The sequence below is a fragment of the Hermetia illucens genome, chromosome 3 (genome assembly GCF_905115235.1).
Source record: "Hermetia illucens chromosome 3, iHerIll2.2.curated.20191125, whole genome shotgun sequence".
Lineage (NCBI taxonomy): Eukaryota > Metazoa > Arthropoda > Insecta > Diptera > Stratiomyidae > Hermetia > Hermetia illucens.
In genome coordinates, this window is record NC_051851.1 from 180,037,126 (window position 1) to 180,050,511 (window position 13,386).

Genomic DNA, 13,386 nt, shown 5'->3' on the forward strand with positions numbered 1-13,386 from the left:
TACCGACATTTAGAGCAATTCCACATGCCAACGCCACTAAAGTTCAGGAAGCAATAAAACGAATAAAATCGAGAAAAACAAGAGGACCTGATGATATTGCATCTTAGCTCTGAAAAGCAAACAGTTAAGACCAAACACTATGGTTCAGTTCTTCAATCGGGTTATTGAGGAGGGTAGAAAACCATCTGACTGGCAAGATACCATCACCATTCCAATATGGAAAAGGAAAGGTAGTCCAGCAAATTACCATTCGATCCGGTTAATGCCCCATACCATGAAAATTTTTGATTGCATTCTCGACAACTGTATTCGCGACATCGTTCAAATAACCATGAAACAAGCCGAGTTTGTCAAAATCCATGGTACTACTGACGCAAAATACGCTGCACGGTTTCTCATGGAAAAACACCGTGAAAAGCATAGCTTTCTTTACATTGCATTTTTAGATCTAGAGAAGGCATTTGACAGTGTGCCACACAAACTCATCTGATATGCTCTGCAAAAGCATCTAGTGTCAGAGAAATTCGGGCGCTAGATTAAATTGCGTCACTGGGATGCGAAGAACAAAATTCTCAGTCTGACAGGTATATCTGAACCGCTTCGTATCTCTGTCGGTGTTCATCAAGGAAAGGCCATCTCGCCACTCCTCTTTGTTCTTGTTATGGACACTGTCACACAGGACATCCAACGGCCAACACCTTACACACTGCTCTATGCAGATGATATTTTCCTGGCTTTTTATAGCAAAACTGATCACGATCTGAAACTGAAACTAAATAAAGCAGAATTTTTGACAGCCGCCTCCAAGCACCATCATTGTCAGTGGCAGTGGCTAAGCCAGAAGTGAGTGATTTAAATATCTCGAAACAATTATATCAGACACAGATGAACTACATTGTGAAAATGCTGCATGTATCAGCATAATGACGCCTCGCGGTAATAAAGACGAAAATGTTGCGTTGAACCGGTGATGGAACATGCCATAATCATATCCGAAATTAGCACCTTCGCATCAACATGGGGTTGCACCGATCGTGGAGGAATCGCGAAACAGGTACCTTGGATACTGTAGACATGTAATTCGCCATGATTGAAACTCCCCTGCCAAGATTGATCTAAACATCAGAATCGATGAAAAACGATGGACCGATCGAAACATCGTTAGCTTCATACACTAGATCGGGTTTTAAAAATCTGCCAACTCCACCCAGACCAGGTCTTTCACCGAACAAAATGAGTCAATCGATCAAGACGTGGTGATCTCGCTTTTGAACGGGACAAAAAACTGAGGAAGAACAAGAAGAATGCAATAAAATTAAATTAACATTTCTGAAACTACCCGCTTTGATCAAATTCACCAATGAATGGATGTTTCACAAATTTAAAATTGAAGATTCGTTTAGGATGTCCGGAAGGCTTAGTAGTTAGAGTACTAGGCTCTTACAACCAAAGGTTGCAGTTTAAATTCAACTGGTAGCAGCGGCATTTGTATCGCCAGTACCTTAGTATAATCACGGGAAGACAGAATACCAGATTGAGGTTTCTCTTCAAGCGTTACCGAAACATCTCAACACATGATATACCAATTAAAAATCTTCGAGCAAAAGCGTTTACTTTCAGAATTGCTGCAATTCCCGAAGAGCAAGATACATGACGTAAGGATGAACGCTCACAACAGGCTCGACTGAAATTGAGAATCAGTCCAAGTAATACAGCATTCAATTGCAACAAAAACTGCGGTTACAAAACACCTCGAAATATACTCAATGATCAAATGGTTATATGGAGCTTACAATGTCGCGCTTTAAAGTTGTCTTGTATGTGTTGTTCCACTGGCAAAATCAATTTCCCACACACCGACTGAGCCACCAGAACAACTTCTAACTAATATTGCAGGAGCTACTTAAAAATGTAAACACTTTTTACAACATGGGTTCAAATGGTATCGTTTCGAGCGCCCAATAATGTCAAATATGATAACACCCAAATTCAAAGAAGAAAGACAAATGTATCAACAGGTTGGTTCATTTCTTCCATTACCTGGAGAAACTCCGCAGTTTTTACAAACATACCCAGGCAAAACAAGATCTGCTTGGTTCAGCTAGAATTATATAGTATAATATCCAAACAGCGAAAGATAATGTATCGCGACTTGTTCTATTTGTCAAACAAATAAAAATTTACAAAGATATGATCAGTTAAAATATTAATCTGCAGGATCTAATGGTGGTAGGCATGAACTGCATGTGCACCGTATGAGGTGTAGGTGGCTGGTGCATAATGAGCAGCATTGGCAACAACAGATGGAGCGTAGTGAGCGGAGGCCAAAACAGGAGCAGCGAACTTGGCGATTGGAGCAGCATAAGCAACCGGGGCAGTAGCGTAGTGGATTGGGGCAGCAGCAGAAACTACCTTAGTGGCTGAAGCATATTGAGCGGTATAGTGAGCTGAAGCATATTGAGCAACTGGGGCAACAGCAGCTACTGGAGCAACAACCTTGGCGACTGGGGCAGCAACAGCATGAGCCAATGGTTCACGACGGACAACGGCGTTGAATCCATTGTGTTCATCAGCAGTGTATTCTACAGTACGTTTGAATCCATCAGAATCGACCAGACTGTAAGATCCATGAACATTATCCCCATGACGAGATTCAGCTTGGCTCTTATGATCTCCTGTAAGTGGATCACTTACTCCATAAGAGAAATCGTATTGGGCTGGGGCTTCATATTCAACAGTTTTAAGGACAGCTGGAGCAGCAGCAATAGTTTTCACGTAAGCAGGTGCTGGAGCGGCGACAGCATAAGCACCGTGAGCATAACCTCCATGAGCATAAGCTGGGGCAACAGTCAAATGACCGGCACTAGCTACTGAAGCCAAAGCAAGAACAACGATGAACTGCAAAAAGGACAATTAGTAATAGAATATCAATCAAGATCTATCCATTATAAAAAGGAAATATCAATAAAATCTTACTTTGAATGCCATTTTAGATGTTTAATGTTGTTACTACAACTGCAATTGTTACACTACACCAGTATCAATCGTCGTACTCCATTTTATACTAAAATAAATTTTGAAGAAAATTTTTGTCCAGAGTGACCTTAGCAAGTGCACAAGCACCTCTCTCTCCACATTAATTGGAAACTAAGTTTTATTAGCATTATGCTTTGCGCGGAACTTAATTCGAAAAAAACCAATTCAAGGTTATAATTTCTCTGGTATGGTAGCTTTAGCGACCAAAGATCATAATTCATTCATAACGTAAATTCATTTTGCTGCTAATACAGATTTGATATTGTCTTTACAAACTTCTGTGTATATCTACTCATATACTGACAAAAAGTTATGCTAAATTCAACAGAAAAAATTTATATCAAATTTTTCTTTCATTAAATTATTATACTATAAGACACGCTAATTGTACGCAGGAAAACTACATATATCTTATGTGTTCAGCTCCGATCAGAGCCGTTGTTGTTTAAATTTGTTGCTTGTTTCGGTGAACATCAATGTTAATTCCTTCAACATTTCATCAACACCTTTTCAGGATTCAATTCTAATATCCTTCTTTATTGTTCATCTAATGTCGGTAATTCTTCCCTTGCCGAGATATTAATTATGCTATTATGTATTTCACTTTAGCTTCTTTTTAATAGCATGACTACATATTAGTGTTCGGGTGACTCAAGTGGTTGGAGAGCTGGGCTGTCAAAGTAGAAGGTCGCGGTTCAAATCTCACTGGTAGCAGAGGGATTTTTTATCGTGACTGGATGTCCTATACCAGTCGACTCAGCTGGGAGTGAATACCTGAGTCAAATCAACGTGATAATTTCAGGTCAGCGCAATGCTGACTACACTGCCACAGGGTACTGAGGTGTACCGTCATGGTGTTGAATGAAGTACTCTAACACTGGTTCGGCCAACGATTATTATGAATACATTTGGTCCGAAACTCGCCATAGCGTTCTATTCTCTCCTTTAAATTAACGCCCCAATGAATGTAATTTTCAAAGAGGAAAAAAGTTGTATGTTCATTCCTCACCAATATTCTGTTTGTATTGCTATATGGGAGCAGAATATACATACAGAGGACGTACTCATCTGTGACAGTGACAATGGGTAGGTCACATATGGAGAAAAAACGACAACTCCATTGCGTGATATGACAATAGAATCCATTATCCTAGCATCTTTATGATGAACTCTTAGGTGTTCCAACTTTCCAAAAGATTACATTATCATTGTGAACGAGACAAATGCTAAAGAAAAAGGGCCAATACTGCACAGTAAATTTACTCATTATGACTCCCTCACGCCATTTGGCATCAACCATACCTGCAGTTACTTAACACACAGCTCAAAGATAATGTTTAGAGACTTCCGCCTTGATAGTTTTACTTCATCGGTCGGTTGACAAAACCGCTTTTATTTTCTCATCAAGTAGGGTTAACCTGGCCCTTTCCAGCCAAACTTTAGGTTCTGATTATCTCCGTTGTTGGGTACTTCGCTTTAACAACCATACCAAATTCATCTGCAAACCCAATACGGTAACCTTTTCTGAGATTCTCGAAAATTCATCATATTCCATTCGATAATTCTGGAACAAGCTCGCACAAGTATTCTGGAACATTTCAGCCAACGCGGCATGAATGCCTTGGTCTCAGTTGGCGGAATCGAATGCTTTTTTGATAACCAAAGCCAAAACGGTACGGCCCTCGCCAGAACTCCTTCTAAGTTTACCACCTTGCTTATTGGTGGAGTGGGGTTATCGAAAATCATTCTTATGTTCTAACAGGCCATTCCCACTTGCGACGATGCAGTTTGTTATAAATGACTCTCTACATCATCTCTGTATTCAATAGTCAAACCGGGCGATAGGACGCTGAGCCTCCAGATGACTTATAGGATTTTGCGTTATCCTTTGGGCAGGGAATGTTCTTTCTTTCAAACACACCTCATAGGTGTTGACGAACGACTAGTCTTCACTGCCAGTTACAAAGGTTTGATGGAATGAATGAATTGGAATGCGATCCAAACGTGGGGCCTTATTATCACTGAATCTCTTACATATTTCCCGCGGGTTCTCCTCAATAACTGGAGGTATTACGCACTCGTTTGCCTTTCATTGTCTCCGTGGTGAGGAAACAGAGTGACAATAATTTTTTGAGAAGGCATGAACAGATCACCTGTAATGACTTACCCCCACAGCCTTGTCATTACCACCCTGTAGATCGCAACCCAAAAGTTTATAATTATGTTTTTTGCTCCTTCGGATGGCATCTTTTAGGCTGTCTCGTAATTGTCCAAGTGTCATAAAATAAATCAGTATAAAGTAGGAGCATGCTTATATCCTATATATGCTTAATTTAAATGTCCTGCTACATAGCTCTAAACAGCACTTAATGGATGCCCAAACCTAAAAATAGTATTAAAAAGCCAAATGCAAAAAATTAGAGTAAAAAGTACAAGGAAGGATTGTTCATCAGCCTATCTTGGACGAAATATAACTACATATACATATATTCAACATTTGCTCCGTGAAGAATACAAAAAATAAATCGAGGATCATGAAGCCATAATGACTCGCAGAAAATGCAAATAACAAGGCCGTTTAGACGTGGCATAGACGCCGTGGGAGAATCCCCATCTCTGGAAAAAATTGATGCAACCTCTACCCGTAAGAGTATTCCAATCCCTGCCTTTAAAGTTTCAAGTTAGCATGAACAGGGAAAAAATTACCGAACTGAATATAACTATGTGGACCTCCTTAACATGACAAAAACTACACACTCACGAAGGTAAACGCTAGAATTCACTGTTCCGCTCCAAAATAACAACAAAGATGAGTAAATTTTGAACTACCAACCCAATTGAAAAGAGTCACAATCCAGATTTCCATTTATATATAAAGCAAAACGTAATGACATTCAACTTCACGATGCGCATACAAAAATACAAAATTATTTGCAGAGTGCTTCATTTATTTTTAAAAAAAATAAATACATATTAACAAAACTAAGGCAATCGTCTATTTTCTCTTTTTAATGGTGGTAAGCATGAGCTGCATGAGCGCCATATGCGGTGTAGGCAGCTGGAGCGTAGTGACCAGCACTAGCAACAACTGAGGGAGCATAGTGGGCAGCTACAACAGGAGCAGCGATCTTGGCAACTGGGGCAGCATATGCAACTGGAGCAGCAGCATAGTGAACTGGAGCAGCAGCAGCAACTACCTTAGCAACTGGAGCGTATTGAGCCACTGGAGCAATCACCTTGGCGACTGGGGCAGCGACAGCATGAGCCAAAGGTTCACGACGGACTACAGCGTTAAATCCATTATGTTCATCAGCAGTGTATTCAACAGTACGTTTGAATCCATCGGAATCTACCAAACTGTAAGATCCGTGAACATTGTCCCCATGACGAGATTCAACCTGACTTTTGTGGTCCCCGGTAAGTGGATCGCTTACTCCATAAGAGAAATCGTATTGGGCTGGGGCTTCATATTCAACAGTTTTAAGGACAGCTGGGGCAGCAGCAATAGTTTTGACGTAAGCTGGTGCTGGAGCAGCGACAGCGTAAGCTCCATGAGCATAACCTCCGTGAGCATAACCTCCATGAGCATAAGCTGGAGCAACAGCCAAATGACCAGCACTAGCAACTGAAGCCAAAGCAAGGACGACGATGAACTGTAAAAGAATACAAAAACGTTAATAAGCCACCTCACTTAATCATCATAAAAAAAAATCACTATTCTTCCCATGGAAACCTACTTTGAATGCCATTTTAGTATTTTTCAATATGTTTCTATTTGAAGCACAAAAGGTGTACTATACGATATCGAAACCAAGTACCCTATTTTATACTGCACCCAAAAATTCGCATAAACTATTTCTCTGGGGTTTTGACCTTCAAAAACATACGATTAGATAAAAAATATTCATAGGAATATGTACATACATAGTTTAGTCTGGCATAAGTATGCTTCATAAATTAAACCTTTCTAATTATATTTTTGGAACCACTCAGTGACTACAACTACTGAATTTGATACATTGGTTCAAGTAATACTTGGGCAGTTACAAATATTTACAAATCAAAATCGGCAACATTACAAGGTTACCATTTCTTTTTATAACAGGTTTAATTTATTGAATCCACCATTGCCGGTTCCGATTGTTGACCGGTAAATCATTTTTGGATAGTGGGTATATTCACTTTGTTTGTGAAATAATAAACATATACATAATTAATAACAATAGATATACATAGGATGTACATACGTACTGTGTGAAATTTATGTCTTGTCAGATTGTAGATTGCTGTAGACAGTGTAAGTATAGTGAGTAAAGCTAATATCTTAATTTGCGACACGCCAATGGAATATCAGTGCAGTGAACTGTGTAATACAAGAGGTATTAGATTCTCCGGCTTCATATCAGAAAATGGGAAAACAAATTAAAAGAAAATTAGAATATGAAGTTGTATTGGGATTCTAATTGGCTTCGCTATAACATTTAAGAACGTTTTGGAAGTAATAAAAAATGGAAGACTCAATTTGGTTTAGTCCGAAAAACATAAACTTTTATCACCCAAACATTGCAAGTACTTCTGTAGAACTGGCAATTTCCTATGAAATATGTGTATGCAGGAATGCTATTTAAATTAGGCTACATATGTAAAATGTGAAATCTAAAAAATTAGTTTTGATAATACAATGGAATCCTAATAATTCGGACATCGATTATTCGTATTCCCCCCACAGCAACCTTCGCACCCTCCATCGGCAAGAACAAATATTCAACTCCTAAGTCGGGAGACGGTCTTATACATATTTAATTATTCACCCCCGTGTCAGACCCAGATTCTTAAGGGGGTTAACCACTGTAATGACCGAAATATAGAGGTAATTTTCATAAAAAAGTAAACATGTGGATATAGGGAGCGCTAGTAAATTTCACCAGAGAGATTCAAGACAAAATGGCAGCTTCCCGGTGTTTAGGCGGAGATACATTTTTCTTTGTCATAGCGACGAAGCCGGACCCAAAACTGCGACAATTTAAAAGATACAGTACTGAAACAAAAAGAAAAGAAATAATATCGACCGTTCATAGGATAGAATCGTTCGAACATTATTAGTAAAAATTGAATTATACAATATAAAGAAAAATTTCTATGTTGTGTTGGGGAGCAAGTTGTTCTGAATAAACAGTAAAAATTCCAAGTCAATCGAACAAAAATAGTTCGAGATATCAGTTTGGGTCAACTCCAAAATTGTTGATTTGAGAAAAATCCGTTTAAAGTATTAACTACTTAAATTGCACTAATTTGGAGCAATGAAAGGCACCGTGTAATTAGAGCGCTTACATATTTCTTTCGGACACAATATGTGATTCTTAAGGTATTAAAGTATAATTGAAATGAAAAAAAAATTTTGATTCGCCGAAAGTTCTAGGGTTGTTTCTCCCTCAAGGTAAGCGTTGGTGTTTTGTCACCTGTTGTACCAGCTTTAGTAAAATCACAGTGACTTACTTATCATTCATCGTCCTTCTATCAATTGCTGAGCAACAGACTTTTTAAGAGGTGTAAACCTCAAACAAATATTTAGCCTCTACCTATCCCTGAATGCTCTTTACTGAATTATCGGTGGCATGAAGTTGAATCCACTAGAAATTAACTGTATTGTGAAAACAATTATAAAAAATGAACCACATTTTAATATCTTCTATATTATCAACTTTAGAATAAGTTTTCGAAATCAAATCGCTCCAACGACCTTCACGTCCTCCTTTGCACCGTCAAATCATTCGACATAAGATCCCAAATATGATTTTTTTTTGTATGCGCAACTTGGTATAAATTATTGGCAAGTCATTGAACTGTGAGATCTCAGGCAGCCGCAATCAACAAGAATGATCAAATTAAAACCGAAGCCATTAATTTTCAAGTGAATGCAATTATTACAACCGGAGTTTTTTCTGTATGAGAAATGAATCAAAATAATTGCGATGTAAATTCGAATCGGAACTGGAAACTAACTGCCACTCTTTTTTTTTTTTGGATTTTTATCAAAGTGACCAATCAAGTTGTGAAATAAATCGAAATTATTAGTTGAAGGTGAAGCTCAATGAATTTATCAGAAAGTAACCAAACATTCAACATGTATGAAATTGTACGTTGAATATTGCGATTCTCGAGTAAATTCAACTAACAATTAGAACTAATCCACAATTGTTTTTTTTTCCAATATCAATGAAAGTTAACCACAGTCAATTAATTTACATCAAAATTCAGTGTTTCCTGGGTTTTTGCAGCTCCTATCTGAATCATCACCGAGGGATTCTTCCGTCAAGTATGACCAAAGCAACCATTACATACAATATATACAATCATACAATCAATTGCAATTAATATAGAAGAAATTACACCCTTGAATTGAAACCTTCGTAATTCATATTATCCATTTTTCCATTTGATAACTGTTGCTATCAATTATCACGATTTTTGGCTTCCAATGAATGAAATTCAGGAATTTTTATTGATCCAAATGTACATTCGTTATAAATATACACCTCAATGAACCTATCTAATGAAATAACTCGCATATTTCTGAAGGTCACCGCAGTACAAATACGTATAGTAATGTGTCTCGCAATTTTGTGTATATAATACGGTACGCCAGTGTGAAATATCATTACACATTCAGAGCTTGCATCAACAGCATATCAAATCCTATCAAAATGGCATTCAAAGTAAGTTCCTAACGAAAAATGGATTTAAAACTTCCTGTTCTGGTTTTTAATTTCGTTTATGACTTAATTTTTCGTACCTCATTTACAGTTCATTGTCGTCCTTGCTTTGGCTTCAGTTGCTAGTGCAGGTCATTTGACTGTTGCCCCGGCTTATGCTCATGGAGGATATGCTCACGGAGCTTATGCTGTCGCCGCTCCAGCACCTGCTTACGTTAAAACTATTGCTGCTGCTCCAACTGTCCTTAAAACTGTTGAATATGAAGCCCCAGCCCAATACGATTTCTCTTATGGAGTAAGTGATCCACTTACAGGAGATCATAAGAGCCAAGCTGAATCTCGTCATGGGGATAATGTTCATGGATCTTACAGCCTAATCGACTCTGATGGGTTCAAACGTACTGTGGAATACACCGCTGATGAACACAATGGATTCAACGCAGTTGTCCGTCGTGAACCCTTGGCTCATGCTGTTGCTGCCCCAGTCGCCAAGGTTGTTGCTCCAGTAGCTGCTGTTGCCCCAGTTGCTCAATATGCTCCAGCCACTAAGGTAGTTGCTGCTTCCCCAATCCACTACGCTACTGCCCCAGTTGCTTATGCTGCTCCAGTTGCCAAGTTCGCTGCTCCTGTTTTGGCCTCTGCTCACTACGCTCCATCCGTTGTTGCTAATGCTGGTCATTATGCTCCCGCAACTTATGGTGCTCATGTTTACCATCACTAAGTAGAGCAACAGGTCAATGAATGTGTGCTAATTTATTGTTGTTATAAAATATAATATCTCGTAAACACATACATATGGCTGTTTTCATTCAATATGTATATTTAAGATTGATTCTAAGTTTAATCAATTGAATTTACACTACATTAGCCTTTCTCTCCTGGTACCTTTCTTCTTCGAAAGCATTTAATGGCTACCCAGGTTGCCACAAAAAAGCAAATGTGCGATAAGTATGAATTTATCATCAACCCATATTGTTACTGTTTTCAAAGGAAACCTGACATTTGTCAAACAGTAGAACCGACGAAATCGGCACTGTAGCTCAACAAAGTTAACTGGCACCTGTATACCACTTACCATTTAGTCATAGTTTTCTTGTCGCTGTTGACTCTTATCTCAGCCTATAGAAATTCCTCATATTCTTGGTTCGGAAAGGAACAGTCAGATTTGAAGAGATTTGACACCCAAACATCAACAGAAAACTGTGGACGAAATGCTAAACCTTCCAGCAACAGTAGTCAATGAAAATCAAAGTGCGTACCCACTACGAGATTGTTTGTTAAACCTTATTAATTCTTTGGTTTTTGCGCTTCCTGCATCCTCTAAATGGTGAGTCCTTCATGAGTTGCACCATCCCTAATATAATAGACCTAAGTGTTAATTTAATGTTGTGCCTGAAGTTGAAAGGTTCGGAATTTCAAAATAGAATTGTGTTGAAAAACAGTCTATGGCCACCATTCGATTTATGAAGTTTCCCAGTCAACAGTGTAACTGATTTCCTTAACACTACACCATCGTTGTACAAAACGCTAAAGTTTTTCTTCTGCAAAATATTCCACTCAGTATAAAAACCGATGCAGAGAATAGCCCTACCAGATCCTTGGAATCATCATCAGTGGGTTTTTCAACATAAATTAAAATCCAAAAACGCGTAAGGATTTCTGGTAAATCCAGTCCCAATTCATTTTTTCTATGCCTACCTCCAAAATTAACAATGTCTACTAGATGCACCTCCTTTAACACTTGTTGCTCCATAGATTTGAAACCTTAAAACTTTGACTCGGAACATCATGAATACATTTAAACAGGAATTAAATGTTAGTCGGGGTCAAATCCAAGGACAGGATTCTGGTAAGGAGTGTTCACAATGTTCGCAAAAGGCCACTTCGATCCCACACACTTTTTAATATGTTCTAATCTACAAACAAAAAAATGGTATATTGTGTACAAAAGTTTTTATTACGAATACAATTTATTATTGACAAACGTATTAGTGATGAATCGCTAGAGCGGCTGGAGCTAACAGATGTGATAAAGGTGCGGCCGCCTGATAAGCGATGGGTGCAGTGTGTGCTATGGCGTAGGGAGCAGCTAAAGCCTGATTGTAAGCTAAAGAAGCTCCGTGTTGAGCGAATAAACCATTGTGTGTTAATTGAGCAGCGGGCTGTAGAGCCGCCAAAGGCGCGAAAGATTGAGTCAGAGCAATGGGACTCGTTGTTTGGTGAGCCAAAGCAAGAGGAAGACTCTGATGTCCTAGGGAAATCGAAGTTGTCTGTGGTGCTAAGGCAAGCGGAACTCCCAAACTAGAACTCTGCTGGTTTATAGTCTGAAGAGCACCAATAGGTTGGGACAATGAAGCTAGACCTGGTTTTATAAATTGAAGACCAAGCAAAGGTTTCTGCGCTTGCAATAACTGAACCGGTTTCTGTGCAGCTGGTTGTGCACTTGAAATGGTCGTTATTGCTGCAGCTGCCGGTTTAACAGCTAAAAGTTGACTATTTCCAGGCTCCCTCCTTACATGAGCATTAAAGCCAGTTTGATCGTCAGCATGATAGTCGACAATCCTCGTTAGACCATCCGGATCAACTAAGGAATATTGACCTTGTACAACATCGCCTCTCCTGCTTTCTTGTTGGCTTTTTATGTCTCCAGTCTGACTATCGTGTACTGAATAAGCGAAATCGTAGATGGCAGGTGAATAGCGCTCCAAGCTCCCATGACTAGGTGCATAGATTGTCGGTAAACTCGATTGCAGAGATGATAGAACAGCAGCATTGCAGCCCACAAATAACACAAAGATGTAAAAAAGCTAGAGAATTATGAAAAAAATATTTTAGTATGATCATTCCTAGTCTCGTAAAGGACACTTTCATAAACATATTAAAAACTTCCAGCAAAAGTGTACTGTACGTTATCGGACCGACTAGGTATTTAAAATACCAATTTCACCGTCACGTTCACAAATTCACTCTTAAATTTACACTTACTTTATATGCCATAGCTTCTTGATTATTTCGGAAATGCAACTGCACACCTTTGTGAAAAACCGAAAGTGGAAAGAGGACTAAAATGAAGTGATACACCTTTCTTCCGATCAAAAGCTTTTTATACCTTCAAGTCCAAATGTTTTGGGCATGGTAATCAGAGAAAAAATAATCGAGAAGAATATCCACAGGTGACCTATCATTTTAAGATGGACTCCTATATATGTATACACTGTACATATGCTTACGCATTTCCTTCATTGCACCTACATGAGCATAAAAGTATGCAGAACTACCTGTGGAATTATTGCAAATGCAACGATACAGTGAAGGCGGGTAAATTTGTTCAATTGACATACATGATTTAAAACAATTAATTTATTATCTCGTTGAGGAAGCAAATGAAATCAAAACACAACAATTTTTATTATATTATTTCTTTGAGAGAACTTTTTGTATGATTTGGTCATTGATGTTCAAAATTGGGCTCGATAAATGATCAAACCCTCACAAACTAGACTAGAGAGATGCACTCATATGTACAAAATAAAAAATGAAAATGTGACCGCAAACAGGCCTGATGAGAAGGGGTGGAAAGGGAGGGGGATTCCCCGAGCTCAGAATTTTCTTGGAGGCCCGCAATAGATATTCCGAT

General features: G+C 38.6%; 4 protein-coding genes across 4 annotated transcripts; 1 reads left to right on the forward strand and 3 right to left on the reverse strand.

Annotated features, from left to right (window-relative positions):
- Window positions 1-2,144: 2,144 nt before the first annotated feature.
- On the reverse strand, window positions 2,145-3,058 carry LOC119652319 (larval cuticle protein A3A-like). Its single transcript, XM_038056329.1, has 2 exons — window positions 2,977-3,058; window positions 2,145-2,898 (listed from the first exon to the last, which is right to left on the reverse strand). The coding sequence occupies exons 1-2, from the start codon at window positions 2,986-2,988 to the stop codon at window positions 2,221-2,223; spliced, it is 690 nt and encodes a 229-aa protein (XP_037912257.1). The 5' UTR covers window positions 2,989-3,058; the 3' UTR covers window positions 2,145-2,220.
- Window positions 3,059-5,963: 2,905 nt separating this feature from the next.
- Window positions 5,964-6,828, reverse strand: LOC119652321 (cuticle protein 7-like). Its single transcript, XM_038056332.1, has 2 exons — window positions 6,774-6,828; window positions 5,964-6,689 (listed from the first exon to the last, which is right to left on the reverse strand). The coding sequence occupies exons 1-2, from the start codon at window positions 6,783-6,785 to the stop codon at window positions 6,045-6,047; spliced, it is 657 nt and encodes a 218-aa protein (XP_037912260.1). The 5' UTR covers window positions 6,786-6,828; the 3' UTR covers window positions 5,964-6,044.
- Window positions 6,829-7,365: 537 nt separating this feature from the next.
- LOC119652317 (cuticle protein 19.8-like) lies at window positions 7,366-10,532 on the forward strand. Its single transcript, XM_038056326.1, has 3 exons — window positions 7,366-7,415; window positions 9,616-9,752; window positions 9,841-10,532. The coding sequence occupies exons 1-3, from the start codon at window positions 7,379-7,381 to the stop codon at window positions 10,468-10,470; spliced, it is 804 nt and encodes a 267-aa protein (XP_037912254.1). The 5' UTR covers window positions 7,366-7,378; the 3' UTR covers window positions 10,471-10,532.
- Window positions 10,533-11,685: 1,153 nt separating this feature from the next.
- LOC119652316 lies at window positions 11,686-12,895 on the reverse strand. The gene is made up of 2 exons (XM_038056325.1): window positions 12,735-12,895; window positions 11,686-12,556 (listed from the first exon to the last, which is right to left on the reverse strand). The coding sequence occupies exons 1-2, from the start codon at window positions 12,744-12,746 to the stop codon at window positions 11,738-11,740; spliced, it is 831 nt and encodes a 276-aa protein (XP_037912253.1). The 5' UTR covers window positions 12,747-12,895; the 3' UTR covers window positions 11,686-11,737.
- Between the last annotated feature and the right edge of the window lie 491 nt (window positions 12,896-13,386).

Coding starts and splice junctions, on each gene's coding strand:
- LOC119652317 (XM_038056326.1), top strand. CDS start 7,379: ATGGAATATCAGTGCAGTGAACTGTGTAATACAAGAG. Junction 7,416..9,615: donor TGAACTGTGTAATACAAGAG/GTATTAGATTCT, acceptor ATATTTCTGAAG/GTCACCGCAGTACAAATACG. Junction 9,753..9,840: donor CTATCAAAATGGCATTCAAA/GTAAGTTCCTAA, acceptor CCTCATTTACAG/TTCATTGTCGTCCTTGCTTT.